The sequence below is a fragment of the Drosophila takahashii genome, chromosome 3L (genome assembly GCF_030179915.1).
Source record: "Drosophila takahashii strain IR98-3 E-12201 chromosome 3L, DtakHiC1v2, whole genome shotgun sequence".
Taxonomy (NCBI): domain Eukaryota; kingdom Metazoa; phylum Arthropoda; class Insecta; order Diptera; family Drosophilidae; genus Drosophila; species Drosophila takahashii.
This window is the reverse complement of record NC_091680.1, coordinates 11180281-11193014: the sequence shown is the minus strand read 5'-3', so window position 1 is coordinate 11193014 and position 12734 is coordinate 11180281. Positions and strand designations below refer to the sequence as shown.

At 41.7% G+C, this 12734-nt stretch overlaps 4 protein-coding genes across 5 annotated transcripts; 3 read left to right on the top strand and 1 right to left on the bottom strand.

Annotated features, from left to right (window-relative positions):
- Positions 1 to 1864: 1864 nt before the first annotated feature.
- On the top strand, positions 1865 to 3909 carry PGRP-LF (Peptidoglycan recognition protein LF). The gene is made up of 4 exons (XM_017150017.3): positions 1865 to 2060; positions 2130 to 2281; positions 2847 to 3231; positions 3290 to 3909. The coding sequence occupies exons 1-4, from the start codon at positions 1922 to 1924 to the stop codon at positions 3736 to 3738; spliced, it is 1125 nt and encodes a 374-aa protein (XP_017005506.2). The 5' UTR covers positions 1865 to 1921; the 3' UTR covers positions 3739 to 3909.
- UGP (UDP-glucose pyrophosphorylase) lies at positions 3867 to 11719 on the bottom strand. Of its 2 annotated transcripts, none has more exons than XM_017150015.3 (8): positions 11489 to 11719; positions 6715 to 6901; positions 6185 to 6276; positions 5294 to 5640; positions 5000 to 5225; positions 4804 to 4942; positions 4329 to 4738; positions 3867 to 4270 (listed from the first exon to the last, which is right to left on the bottom strand). In XM_017150015.3, the coding sequence occupies exons 1-8, from the start codon at positions 11513 to 11515 to the stop codon at positions 4163 to 4165; spliced, it is 1536 nt and encodes a 511-aa protein (XP_017005504.1). In that variant the 5' UTR covers positions 11516 to 11719; the 3' UTR covers positions 3867 to 4162. The 2 variants fall into 2 exon arrangements, with proteins under 2 accessions (XP_017005504.1, XP_017005502.1); XM_017150013.3 differs by lacking the exon at positions 11489 to 11719 and adding an exon at positions 10493 to 10695.
- On the top strand, positions 6982 to 8167 carry LOC108063073 (uncharacterized). The gene is made up of 2 exons (XM_017150018.3): positions 6982 to 7602; positions 7656 to 8167. The coding sequence occupies exons 1-2, from the start codon at positions 7141 to 7143 to the stop codon at positions 8151 to 8153; spliced, it is 960 nt and encodes a 319-aa protein (XP_017005507.2). The 5' UTR covers positions 6982 to 7140; the 3' UTR covers positions 8154 to 8167.
- Positions 11720 to 11793: 74 nt separating the features above from the next.
- Positions 11794 to 12676, top strand: Svip (small VCP interacting protein). The gene is made up of 4 exons (XM_070215167.1): positions 11794 to 12038; positions 12093 to 12263; positions 12328 to 12364; positions 12423 to 12676. The coding sequence occupies exons 1-3, from the start codon at positions 11976 to 11978 to the stop codon at positions 12340 to 12342; spliced, it is 249 nt and encodes an 82-aa protein (XP_070071268.1). The 5' UTR covers positions 11794 to 11975; the 3' UTR covers positions 12343 to 12364; positions 12423 to 12676.
- The last annotated feature ends 58 nt before the right edge of the window (positions 12677 to 12734 follow it).

Below are 12734 nucleotides of genomic sequence, written 5' to 3'. Positions count from 1 at the left end.
AAAAGTACGGTCTGGGGAAATTTCGCCACCCTACGCTAAGGGTAAATTCGCACCTATTTTAAATACATATTTTTATATTTGACGAGCTGGCTAACGAACAGACTACCAGCAGCAGCAACAAATATAGGACGTCAACAAAAATGGTACGCTTGATCTGTGTAGCATATTTTCAGGCGTTAAACTCCCTACATTTTTCAGGTGACGAAATTTCCCCGGTGGTGTGGTGATTTTACCCCCCTGTGTGACGAGATTGCCCCAGTATATTGGTTTTACATTTTATTTTTTTATAAATCACCAAGCTAATTAAAAAAATAGGGGAATGTCACATTTTAAAGCTTGGTGCTAACCGCATTCAACAATAAATATAGAAATATGATAACGTGTCTCAAGATGGACAAAAAATAGCTTTGAAAAAATGCTGACGAAATTCCCCCACTCTCCCCTATGTTTAAAATGAACAAAAATAAAAATGCTGAAAGAATATTTCAGACAAAGTGATATATAATTAGAACATGAGGCTGACTAACCACAGTGCAAAACTATCCGTTGTTTTGAGTAGATCCACCGTCTAAGTTTTTAACAAAAATGGTTCATGGAGAAAATTGGGTGAAAAAAAGGTTGAACAGGCGGTTATGCATAGCATGTTATATATTTTTGTGCATACTCTTACTGGTCGGTCACTACTTTTGGAAATTGAGTGAGATAAAAATTGGTTATTACTGGATCATCAATACTTATCAGTTTATTTTAGACCACCTTCGCAGAGATCTCTATATCGACCGCAACGTGTGGCATGCTTCTCAGCCCAAAGAACCAATGAACCCTCTAAATCTGCCCGTTGAAAACGTAATTTTTTATAACATACCCACTGAAGAGTGCGAAACATTGGTAATTAATGAATCATACGTACTTTCATAATTACTTATTTATTTTATTACTGTTTTAGGATGAGTGTATTAAGATTATACAGTTTATTCAGATAGTTCACATGCAAGTTATGCGTTGGCCTGATATAGGGCCGAATTTCCTGGTGGGCAGCAATGGAGAAATTTTCGAGGGGCGTGGCTGGCATACACAATCTGAGCCACAGAGTGGTTATGAAATTGAGTCCATAAGCATCGCTTTTATTGGTATGTTCGAAAAAGAAGAGCCATCAATGCTACAGACGGAGGCAGTAAAGAGTTTTTTGAAAAAGGGAGTTCAATTGCGGAATTTGTATCCAGGTTACCACATCAATGATGACCAAAAACTATTTGGGAAAAATATTCAGTGGCCTGAAATGATGGTTAACTAAAAATACCCTTTAATTTCTAAAATAACAATATATTTTCCATGAATTTAATTCTAAATAAAGGTGTGCAAAACTCGTGAATAATTATATTTGTGTCAGGAGGTCAACATTTAGCAGATAACTGTAATCGGTTTCTTAAGGCCAGTGGACTTTTGTTCCAAGAAACCGGAAAACCACAATACTTGGGCTCAAAGATGTGAAGACGAACTAACGTCTTTCAAATCTGCTGTAGAGACATAGGAGCAAGTATACGCCCTCTGGTCAAAAGGGGGTTTCCATCTTTCAGACTACTCACTCCAATCTAAGATCTCTGTCTAATCTTAAGTGGGCGGCGTTTAGAGATCAGTCACCCTGTTGCGAAAAAAACACCATGTATCCAAAGCTTTGAAGCTTTTTCAAATATACACTTATTTATAGGTATGAATATGTCTTATCAACGAGCTTACGAACTGCGCAGCCGCTTCGCAGTTTTGAATGAGTCGGGGATTTTTTTCAGCCGTCAACAGAAATAAACAACAATCAAGCGAACTTGCTAATGGGTCCGGCTCAGTTCAGTTGGCATCGGACTTTCGTCTGGAGAGGAACGATCGGTTGGAGTAGGGTTCAGTTAACACTCAACAAAATCTCAAGATGCAGAAGACCGCGGTAAATGCTCTCCCAGAAGAGCCGATTTCTAACGTTAAAAGATTTCCCCGAGAGCTTCTCTATCTCTGTGCAATTCTCCTGATGCTCGTGGCCTTAGTGGCCGGCTATTCCCTTTGGGTGATGAGTAAGTTTCCTAAGCTGATCGAAGATCGATTGAAATTTAATTGGCAATTCAATTGTTAACCTGGTTTAGCCCACACCACGAGTTCTCCGAACAAAAGCCTGCACATACTCGATCGCAGCGAATGGCAGGGGGAACCCCCGAGCGGAAAGTACCCGCACCTTAAGCTGCCCGTCTCCAATGTGATTATCCACCACACGGCCACCGAAGGATGCGAACAGGAGGTGAGTCTAATTTTGGGATTTTTAATACCTTAATATAAAGATTGGAAGTTATATATCAGAATACTTAGGCCACAAAAATGACTCATAAAATTCCTAACAATCTTAAATTTATCTGGTTGAAACACGTTTTTTTCTCATTACCCAAGTGGTTCATTTAGGTCATCGCTTAGACTTTGGCGTTATTTAACTAAATACACACCTATAGTTGATAATAATATACTTTCTAATTACCTAGACTTCAACATTATTTAACCATATATATAAAAATTCTAATTAACATTTTCTTAAAATCGTTCACTATATAAAGATCATTTTTTGTATTGATACCCGAAACCTTTGAGGGAAACCCCCCAGCATAAAACCCACGTTATAAGCCAAAAGCTTATTCGAAAAAACCCCGGTTCGCTGATTTCGTATGCCACAAGCCGGCATAAGAAAAAATCCCCTTCTTTCGCACTTTCTTGAACTAATTGTAAACTATTCTACAAAGTGTTTTGGCCAATATTTGTCAACTTAAAACAAATACAATTGAATGACTTACAAACGATGTTCTTGATTTTTACAGGATGTTTGCATATACCGAATGCAGACCATTCAGGCATACCACATGAAATCTCTGGGCTGGGTCGACATTGGCTACAACTTTCTGGTGGGAGGCGATGGTCAAGTCTACGTGGGACGCGGTTGGCATATCCAGGGTCAGCATGTCAAGGGATACGGCGCTATATCCATTAGTATTGCCTTCATCGGAACCTTTGTGAATATGGAGCCACCGATGCGACAAATTGAAGCTGCCCGGCGACTAATGGATGAGGGAGTACGACTTCATAGACTGCAACCAGACTACCATATCTACGCCCACCGACAAGTCAGTCCCACCGAAAGTCCTGGCCAGAAGCTATTCGAACTCATGCAGAATTGGCCTCGCTTTACGCCAGATGCGACATCACGTAAGGAAATCTAAAGCAGAGAATGATGAACATGTCTTTACTTTTGAATCCTTTTCAGTGCGCCTCCTCAGCAATGCCACCTTGAAGTTTGTCACACGACCTTATTGGCTTGCCCAGCCACCAACGGTTGCGCTTAGTCCTCTAAAACTTCCTGTTGAGACTGTGAGATTTGTATCCACCAATACTCAATCCTGTGCCACCCAAGCCGAGTGCATTTTCCGGGTGCGCCTCTTGCAAAGTCTTCATATCGAGAGCATTGGCTACAAGGATATTAACTTTAATTTCGTGGCGGCTGGAGATGGCCACATTTACGAGGGAAGAGGTTGGGACCACAGCTGTGAGGCCTCAAAAGATGGAGATGATCACGATCTCAAAGAACTTGTGGTGGCCTTTGTGGGTCCCTCAAGTGGCAATAAAAATCTAGCCCTAGAGCTAATACAACAAGGCATCAAACTGGGTCACATAAGCAAGGATTATAGTCTAATTGACGACTCAGAAAAGTCATAGAAAACTGGAAGCAGGGGGGAATGAAGCTTTACCAGTGCCATCCCTGTGCCATCTTTCCAAGTGATATTAATTTAAGGACTAGCTTAAGTCATCGAAGATATCTCATACGGAATACGTCATTAGTCTCCTTTGTATTTATAGAAATAAACATGCCTTTATTGAGTTTCAACAGCTGCTATCTTTTATCTCATTTGAACGACTACGACTAACATTTTTGAAAACATATTGCGATTTGTTTTTGATTTAAAAAACCCTGACTGGCTTCCACTTAACGATATATACAGATGACACACTTTGTGCTTACAACAATTGGCTAAAATGAAATTCGTAATTGGAAATTTGGAACGCGAACATGGCTACTACATAGAACTTAGAAAATTAGGCTACAGTTAGTGAGACGACATCCAATTGCAGTGGATTTGGTTTAGTGGTCCAAGATGCGCATATTGCCGGAAACGATCTTGTTCTCGAGGATGGCGCCGGCAGGGATATCGATCCGGTCGCCATGGTTGGCAATGATAATGACAGTGCCCTGTGGATTTAATATACAATCAAAAAGAAGCACATAAAAAGGAAACCCCAAAACTTACGCGCAACGAAACGCCACGACCAAAGGTAACATCACCACTGACGGTCAAATGATCCAGCTCAATGATGTCCGGGATGTTGGCAAAGCGACCCAGGAACTCCTTCACCTTGGAGAAGTGGTTCTCGCCCAGCTTGACGAGCGGCGTGGTGGGGAACATGCGCTGCGGCGACATCACCAGGCTGCCGTTCTTAAGGGTGTACAAATTCGACATGACCAGCAGCAGATCGGAGGACTTCTTCACGGGCAAGAAGCGGGAGCGGGGCACATTGATGCCGAAGGCGCCGTCGAAGCTCTTCATGGCCGCACCCACAGCAGTCTCCAGCTGAATGACACGAAGGCCATTCTCCAGCGTCTTGTTGTTCACGATGATCTCCATGTTTAAGGTGCGCTCACGCAGAACGCGATCAATGGCTGAGGGAATTCGAAATCGTTTTAGTTTCAATTTAAAGTAATATCTATAATATCTTTTATCTCACCTGCCAGGTTGGCCCAAATGTTGTTGGTGTTGAAGAACTTGAAGGTCTTGACCGACTTGAAGTCATCCACATGCTCTGGGGGCACTTGGGCGATTTCCAGCAGACGCAGCTTGTTCTCCATTTGAATGAGAGTACCACCCTGGAGGAAAGCAAACAAATTATTATATTTTATATATTATTAAGAAAATATTCCTACCTTAACATCAGCACGGGTCTTGTCGGTGACCTCCATGACAAACTCCACAGGAGTGGTGGCTCTCTCCTCGCCCACCAGCTTGTTGAGGATGTTCAGATCGACGGTGGCGCCCAGGTTATCGATGTTGGACAAGAAACAGTACTCGCGGCCCTCCTCGATGAACTTCTTGAGCAGACCAGAGTTGCGGAAGGTGTCGTAGAAGTCACCGTGACCGGGAGGGTACCAACTAAAATATGAAAAAAAAATATATACAATTAATAACAGTTCATTTCTTGATAGCCCGATGAAACTCACGCCTCCATATCCTTTTCGACCTCAAAGTCCTTGGCCACGGGCAAATAGTGCTCGCGACTGATGCGCGGGAAGCAGCTCTGGTTGAAGGTGTGGATCTGCACCCGGAAGCCCTTGTACTTGCGCACAATCTTCTCGGTATCCTCGTCGGTGTTGAAGGAGTTCATCAGCACCAGCGGCACATTGGCATCGTATGTCTTGTTTAGGTGCTCGATTTGCTGCACGGTGAGATCCAGGAAGGTCAGATCCGAACGCACGGGAATCACACTCTTGGGACCATGGCAACCCATCGAGGTGCCCAGACCACCGTTCAGCTTGATGACCACCAACTTGCCCAGCATGTTGCGGATCTAGATGCGAATCGAGATTGTTATTAAGAGTCCTTTAGAGTAAAATATCATTAGGGTGGTGTGTTAGAGAGCAGAGGAATTGGTTAAGCTGCAGTGATAGCCGAATTTCATTAGGGTTTAGTACTACAGCGCAGTGATTACAAACTAAAGCCAAACTAAAGACTACACAATCCAAAATCTAAACAAAGCGTCCAAAGCCCAATTAGGTTAGATTTGAGCCGTGTTTTCTCAAGAGTCAGAAAAACAGAGCAGAGACATTGAGAGTGAGAGCCGTGAAGCGTAGAAGTTTAGGTAAGGGAAAACGCTTTACCTCATTCTAGGTGCGATACACACGATTATGCATAGTATTTATAGGCAGACATAGCCATATATTCAGTATTCAAATCAAAGAACATGAAAGTATGCAAAGTTGGTAAACAAAATTAAGAGAGTTGTAATATCATCGGGATGAGTTCGATTCGGTTTCGAGATGTGATTCTTTGGCGGGATAACTTGGAGGTTTTTGTTTTGTTTTTATGGGTCTAAAGACAGGCCCTCGGCATACCTGCTCGTTCTTGGGCGCCTTAAGATTCGAGTAGTTCATCACGGCATTTTCGGGCAGCTTCTGGATCTTGTTCCAGTCCAAGGCGGGTCCCTCTGAAAGATTTGAGTTCTTATAAGACCATTGATTAAGGGAAACTTTGAAATAGGATTGTTAAAAAATCTATAGTCGACACTATCGATGTTTTTGGCTATCGATGGTGGTCACAATCAATGCTATCGATAGTATTAAAAATTAAAGAAAAAAAATAAAAATTGTAAAAATAAAGGAAAATTATGAAAAAAAAATTATTGAACTTTTAGATCGATTAAAATGAAACAAAATTCGATGTTAAGCTTTAACAATTAAAAAACCGTCATGTTCTTAAGTATATACTTTAAAATATTTTTCTTTCCTTAAAATATACCACAAGTTGCATGTAAAATTCAATAATTTTTTTGGAGCGATAGTATCGATTGTGGGTTCAAACCATCGATAGTATCGATAGTGCTTTCGATTTTTTTACCAACCCTACTTTGAAGTAGACAACTTACCCTCCTGAATAAACCGTCCGAACAGTTCGGCGAAACGATCCATTTCCGCCTTGAGGGCAGGCTGGCGGGCCTTCTCCGTGGTGGCCAGCAGACGGTCCACATCGTGCTCCAGCAGCAGCAGGGCATCCCGCTTGGTCACCTCGTGGAACTCCTTCGAGTCGGAAGGTGCTCGCTGATGGCCGCGCACCTGTAATGAAAACATAACAAATCAAAATCATAAGTTACACTTGGAGAAACTTTCGAGCCGAGGCATCGATTAGCGTGGCTAGCAAAGCGCATCCGTCGGATGCACTCAAGTGACAAAATTAGTGGGGGAAAATTGTTGCTATTGCTTCGTAGCTGTCGCAAGTCCAATTACAGGCTTGGGCTGCCACCCAAAGACCAAAACTACGACTCCAAAGCGGCGACAGTTTTCCTCGAAGCCTGATGATGACAAGTCGCTGGCTGCTATTGAGTTTGCTCCTCTACTGGGGTGGCCAAGAGGTCTCCTCGGGTGTGATGGACAACTTTAATGATGGCCTGAAGATGGCTGGCCAAATGTTTGGCATTAACACGGCCGCAGATGTGGCCAATCTGGTGGCCAAGGCCTTTGCGGGCCAATCAATGACTAACGTACCCAACCTGATAAGCTATGTGCAGAAGAGCTTTCAAGGGCCACAGGATTACCACGAAGAGGAGCAACCGGAAGAGGATCAATCGGAGCAGCAGTCGGAAACGGAAAATGCCCAGGAAGAGCCGCCGGCGGAGAACAGCACACGAAGACCTCCTCCTCCACCAATAACCTTTGATTCCGGGCAAATCTTTACGAATATGCTGAGGATGGTGGGATTCGATACCCGAAAACTGGGAGCACTTGCTTTGAATGCCTTGATTATGGTGGCCCAAGCGGTGAGTTTGAGTCTTATAAAATCGTATCTTTAATCAAGAGAATTTCTCTTCAGATTGGCAGTACTTTAGTGCAAGCTACTCGAGGAGGCAAAGGACCATCGATTGATGCTTCGGAATCCCTGTTCGAACCCAGCGACCATCGACCCCGATCTCTTTCCATGGGCTCACCCATCGATTGGTTTATGCAACGTTCCGATAGGCATAGCAAACGACTTATTAGGGATATCATGGATCGGGATCTGCCCGAATACATTGTGGACATGATCGAGTCCAAGGAGAAACCGGAAGAGGGAAGAAACGCTGGTTGCTTGAAGCTGCTTATGTGCAAGGGCAAGCCCATAATTTGGGGAATGCAGGAATCGCTGAAGAAACGACTGGCTGGAGAACCTGGAGAGCCCGAAGAAGCCGAGGAATCGGATAGCTACTTTAACAAGCGAATATTCTTTAAGTATTTGCCCAGTCTAAAGGATTTCAGAGTGCATAGTGCATCCTGTGAAGCGAAATATCACGAGGATTGTCCCAAAAATGCTACTACCGGAAGTTTTTTTTAAGAGCACTTTATCTGTAGGATATTAGATCGTTTAATTGAAAGTATTTATTTCTTGGTAAAAGGTCTTGAGTATTGTGTTTTAGTCCAAAACGAGTTGTTCTTCTGTTTGAGTTATTCGATTCACGTTAAATTACCAAAGAAATTATCCACAAAATTTATTATTGGAATAGTTTTTTATAGAACCTAATAATAAAGATCCTTTATGCACAATTTTAAAATTACAATTTCATCATAAAAATGCTTACTGACGAAATGTGCAACTATTACGACATTTCCGAAGTTATGACGTACTCAAAATAGCCTAAACAATTTTCCACCCATCATCATCATCTGTGGACCCAACAAACCCTGACTATTTAACCGCTTAATGATGAGTTCGACATTCCGATTTAGTCAAGGATGATTACAGAGATAAGCCTCAGCCATCCGGGATTAGAAACCCGGCTTAGTGTTCCATGAAACGACCTCTAAAAGTGCATCTGCCCTGGCAAGTTGTGCAATAATTTGCAAAATCGCAAGTTTGTCAACTACCGCCTCCATTATCGCCCCGGCTGATAACTAATCTTAAGGGATTATAAAACCTCATCATTGCTTTACGATTTCGAGATCTAATCGCTTAGATCTGGGCGTTCCTCCAGTCATGTACCCATTATTTCTATGCCACATCAATACCGCAAAAGCGTGGCCTGATAACCAAAATTAGATTTCACAATTAACATAATGCCGAGTACGTTAGGTATTGCGAAATTTAGTTCAACCAACTTTGAAACCTTCCTTATCGTATTCTTTTCTCGGACCTTTCGTAACAAGGCGACCTGCTTATCGATTAATAGCTTGGTAATAATGATTTGGGAAATATGCAATCGTAAAGAAACGGCTATAATAGTGGGGTAAATATTTACAATTTATGTATGGTTTTGACATTGACATTTAGCCAAGGTTGTCATTAGCTCTCGCAGATGGCAAACCCACTATAAGAGGGGTAAACAAAGCTAAAGCCCAAACAAAAACATTAAGAGGGACGGAAAATACTCCACAAGACAGTTAAAAAGCGCCACCTATCGGTCGGATCGTCTTTAAGCCTTGTCAATCAAAGTAGACAAATGCAATTGACTTGTGCAAAATAATTGCTGTAATCGCTTTTATTTTGCTGTTTACTTTTCGAAATCATTACGCAAAAGGCGGAATACTAAGCAGGGAGTAGAGTGAAAAACACGTGCCACGCCCACGGCGCCTACGACGATGCCAGACGATTGCATGTGGGTTATTTATAAAGCAACCGCACTGGCCGCCGATGAGCCATTCGAGCCCCAACGATAAGCCAAAGTCAGAGGGCAGGTGTTTGAACTTCGGCAAGGTCAACATGCTCAAGATAATTTGCTAACGTTTCATTGATGCTTCTGGTGGCGCGGCTTTTTGTTTTTTTTGGTAAAAGGCTTACGCATTTCGTTATACACTCATAACTGAATGAACTCAAAGATCGCACAAGCCAGTGCTTATGTTTTAATACCCAGTACTTGTAGAGTACAGGAGTATATTGTATTTTGTCTAAGGTATGTTATAGAAAAAAATAGAGTTGGTAAGGTGAGGATAGAGATAAAGATATCCAAAGACATCAAAATTTCCCATCGATCGGACATCATTTGAATCCTTTATCCCCTAAAAGTATGCAATTCTTTAAAAGTTCACAAATAGTGATCTTTCAATACGAAATCTTTAAAGATTATTAAAAGACCAATAAGTAACTCCTAGTTACCAACCGTTCTGAATCTGGTAATTACCGTAAATTAAATGATTCTTGCCCATGTCGTATTTTCTTTCCCGATAAGATACCAAATGAGTTGCAAAAAAGAAAGAAAGTGCAAAATGATTGCAAAAACATCCTAGGAAATGAAATAGAACTGTTCTAGGAAAACCTTTTTCTTTCGAAATATGTATACGATTAAGTTGTGGAACGATTACAAATTTTTGACTGGCGGAAATTAAAATTTTTAGACACTAATATAAATGAGATAGAACACGAAAGTGTATTGGTTTATAGGTCAAATAAACTGATAACATTTTCAATTTACGTGTTAAATTTTTTACACGATAAGAAATTATTTACAGAGGTGTGATTGTTTAAAATTGAGTGTTTTTCACAGCTTGAATATTTTTCAATTCGGTTGTAAATTTTCATTTAATTTCCGGATTTAATGGTTGGTTGCTGGAAGTACGTTTCTTATACAGTGGTTTTCCAAGCAAAGCTTTGCTATAATCAGAGCTATAAAGATAACTCTTTGAACTTGGCCCAAATATCGTATAGCCAAAGCAATTCTCGGTAGAGTCTAGAGAACTTACACCGGCGCGCTCCAGCAGAACATCGATGGGTCTTATTCCGGAGGGCATTGTGAACGTTGGAGCACTACTATAGAAATCTCACTATTGAAATCTTAACTTTTCTAGTGTTTCGCTTTGCACTCGCGGTAAGAACGTAGGAACGAGAGAGGAAGGGAGGCGCAGAGCACGAAAACGAAGCTCGCTGGTCGAGTGTGCAATTGAAAATAAAGCTGGGATCCAAACGAAATTTGAATTTCAATACAACATTTTTCCAACACGCGGCGGCAGCGGGCGGCGTTGACGTCGGCAGCGGCAGAACGGCACTGAAAAACGCGGCGACAAGTGAAGTGAAGCCAGCAACAAGTGATAGCAAAAAAATATATACGTATAGGAAAAAAAAAAAGAAAAGAAACATGTGTGTGTTTAAGTGTTGAGCAAAACAAAAATTAAACAAAAGGAACAAGTGGAAACAACAAGCCGGCAGTCGTGAGCGAGGGGGAGGGGTTGATAATGGGAGAACAAGAAGAAGAAGAAGAAGCAGCGGGTGCTTATCAGTAAAATAAAAACAAGAACCGCTTCTACATTTCCAGGGGCATGTTCCAGTGATAAGAACTAAGCAGATATATTCCACGATTATTCCAACTGACAACAAATACCAAGCAATTTTTTTTGGTTACCCCAAAAAGACACACTCACACTTATTAACCCTCAGCGACGAAGGCGACACATGCCCGTACTTTGAGGTCACTTGAAGGTTAGCGCTAAGCAAATGCAATACATAGAGCAGAGAAAAATAAAGGCAAAAAAACCAGTCAAGAGGGCAGCTATAACTAAGGAAATTGGCCCATAAATGGAGCCCAACTGGAACCGGCAAAATGCGTTGCATACGCTGGAATGTGCAAGCTGCACTCACACAAGCGCAGCAAGAGAGGCTTGGAATGAGAGAGGGAAAGACCGGAAGACAACGGGATTTTATTCCCTTTTGCCCAAACTTTAAACTGTGAACTGTAAACTTACCTTAGCTTCGTGAGGAACATCCAACATATTTAAGGTTTTTGTTTAGAGTAAATTTGTCACTTGAGTAATTTAGCAATTAAGCGTCACTAATTTAATTGTTTTTGTAGCACACACAGAGAACACACACACTCACGGAACCCGCAGCTGTATGTGATTAGGAGGGTTTTCCCAAGATTATTCGACGCTGTTCCGATTTGACGATACGAACAACAAGAACGGGCGATACGATATTAATTTATTGGTCCAATTTTCAAAGATCTCGGCGTTCTCTGCTGCTGCTTCTTCTTCGCCACTCAAGAACAGCTGTTGCGCCTAACAGCACGGAAAATTAACATAACAGCACGCTGTTAACGAATCAGCTGTGACAGCAAAACAAAGGGTGAAAAAGGAGGGCGAAAACTACGCAAATTTTTTAAAGAAGCCCTATTTATTCCGAAAAACCTAACAAAACGCCTTAAAAAATAGTATATAATTAATTTTTAACGTAATGGGAGTCTGTCTATCCTGCTGCGGCCAAAGTGCCGAGGAAACCAACCTGATGCCATCGCCTGTAAGTCTTGAAAACCAAATGAAGACTTTGTAAAAACCTGTGTGATTTTTCCAGGAGGAGCGCCGGCAGCAGCAGTTGGATGCGGCGGAAAAGCGTCGCCAGGAGAACGAACATCGGGGCATTAAAAATCCGGATAGCGTTAGGCGGCAGCAGCAAAGATCCGAGGAAATGCAGCGCCGGGAGGAGGAGGCCGCCCGCCAGGGTCAAGGGCAGTCCAATTTAAGGGTGATACTACCTAAAAAGAAACACATTCCTCAAGTTCCCTAACTAACAATCCCTATAATTTCAGTGGCAAACGAGCTAAAAGGAGGAGGTGACCAATCCTGGTATTGCTTATAAAGCACATCCACCTTTTCCCCTATATGTTAACTGCCTTTTGACCAGGCCTTTTGTACTGCTCCGTATTTGTATTGCGTGATTTACAACCTGTATTCCGGTCTTTATATCTATATGTATTTCTAACCTTTGAAAACGGCTGGCTACCAAAATGTACAACCAAAAATAAAATGTAAACCAAATTGTCATCAGTGATCAGAAAATCCAAAAGAAAACTTGAATGCTCGGATTAGTTTTGACTACTTCCGGGAGATCTAACTCATTTTGTCATTCCTGTTTTAATAAATTTACTGTACAAAGCACTTAAATCAGAAAATAAATTGGTTTTAAACACATATCAAAAACATAAGTGTATTTTCC

Coding starts and splice junctions, on each gene's coding strand:
- LOC108063073 (XM_017150018.3), top strand. CDS start 7,141: ATGATGACAAGTCGCTGGCTGCTATTGAGTTTGCTCCTCTACTGGGGT. Junction 7,603..7,655: donor TGATTATGGTGGCCCAAGCG/GTGAGTTTGAGT, acceptor ATTTCTCTTCAG/ATTGGCAGTACTTTAGTGCA.
- Svip (XM_070215167.1), top strand. CDS start 11,976: ATGGGAGTCTGTCTATCCTGCTGCGGCCAAAGTGCCGAGGAAACCAAC. Junction 12,039..12,092: donor CCAACCTGATGCCATCGCCT/GTAAGTCTTGAA, acceptor TGATTTTTCCAG/GAGGAGCGCCGGCAGCAGCA.
- PGRP-LF (XM_017150017.3), top strand. CDS start 1,922: ATGCAGAAGACCGCGGTAAATGCTCTCCCAGAAGAGCCGATTTCTAAC. Junction 2,061..2,129: donor CTATTCCCTTTGGGTGATGA/GTAAGTTTCCTA, acceptor AACCTGGTTTAG/CCCACACCACGAGTTCTCCG. Junction 3,232..3,289: donor TACGCCAGATGCGACATCAC/GTAAGGAAATCT, acceptor AATCCTTTTCAG/TGCGCCTCCTCAGCAATGCC.
- UGP (XM_017150013.3), bottom strand. CDS start 10,540: ATGCCCTCCGGAATAAGACCCATCGATGTTCTGCTGGAGCGCGCCGGT. Junction 5,226..5,293: donor GTCGAAAAGGATATGGAGGC/GTGAGTTTCATC, acceptor TTCATATTTTAG/TTGGTACCCTCCCGGTCACG. Junction 4,943..4,999: donor AGACCCGTGCTGATGTTAAG/GTAGGAATATTT, acceptor GCTTTCCTCCAG/GGTGGTACTCTCATTCAAAT.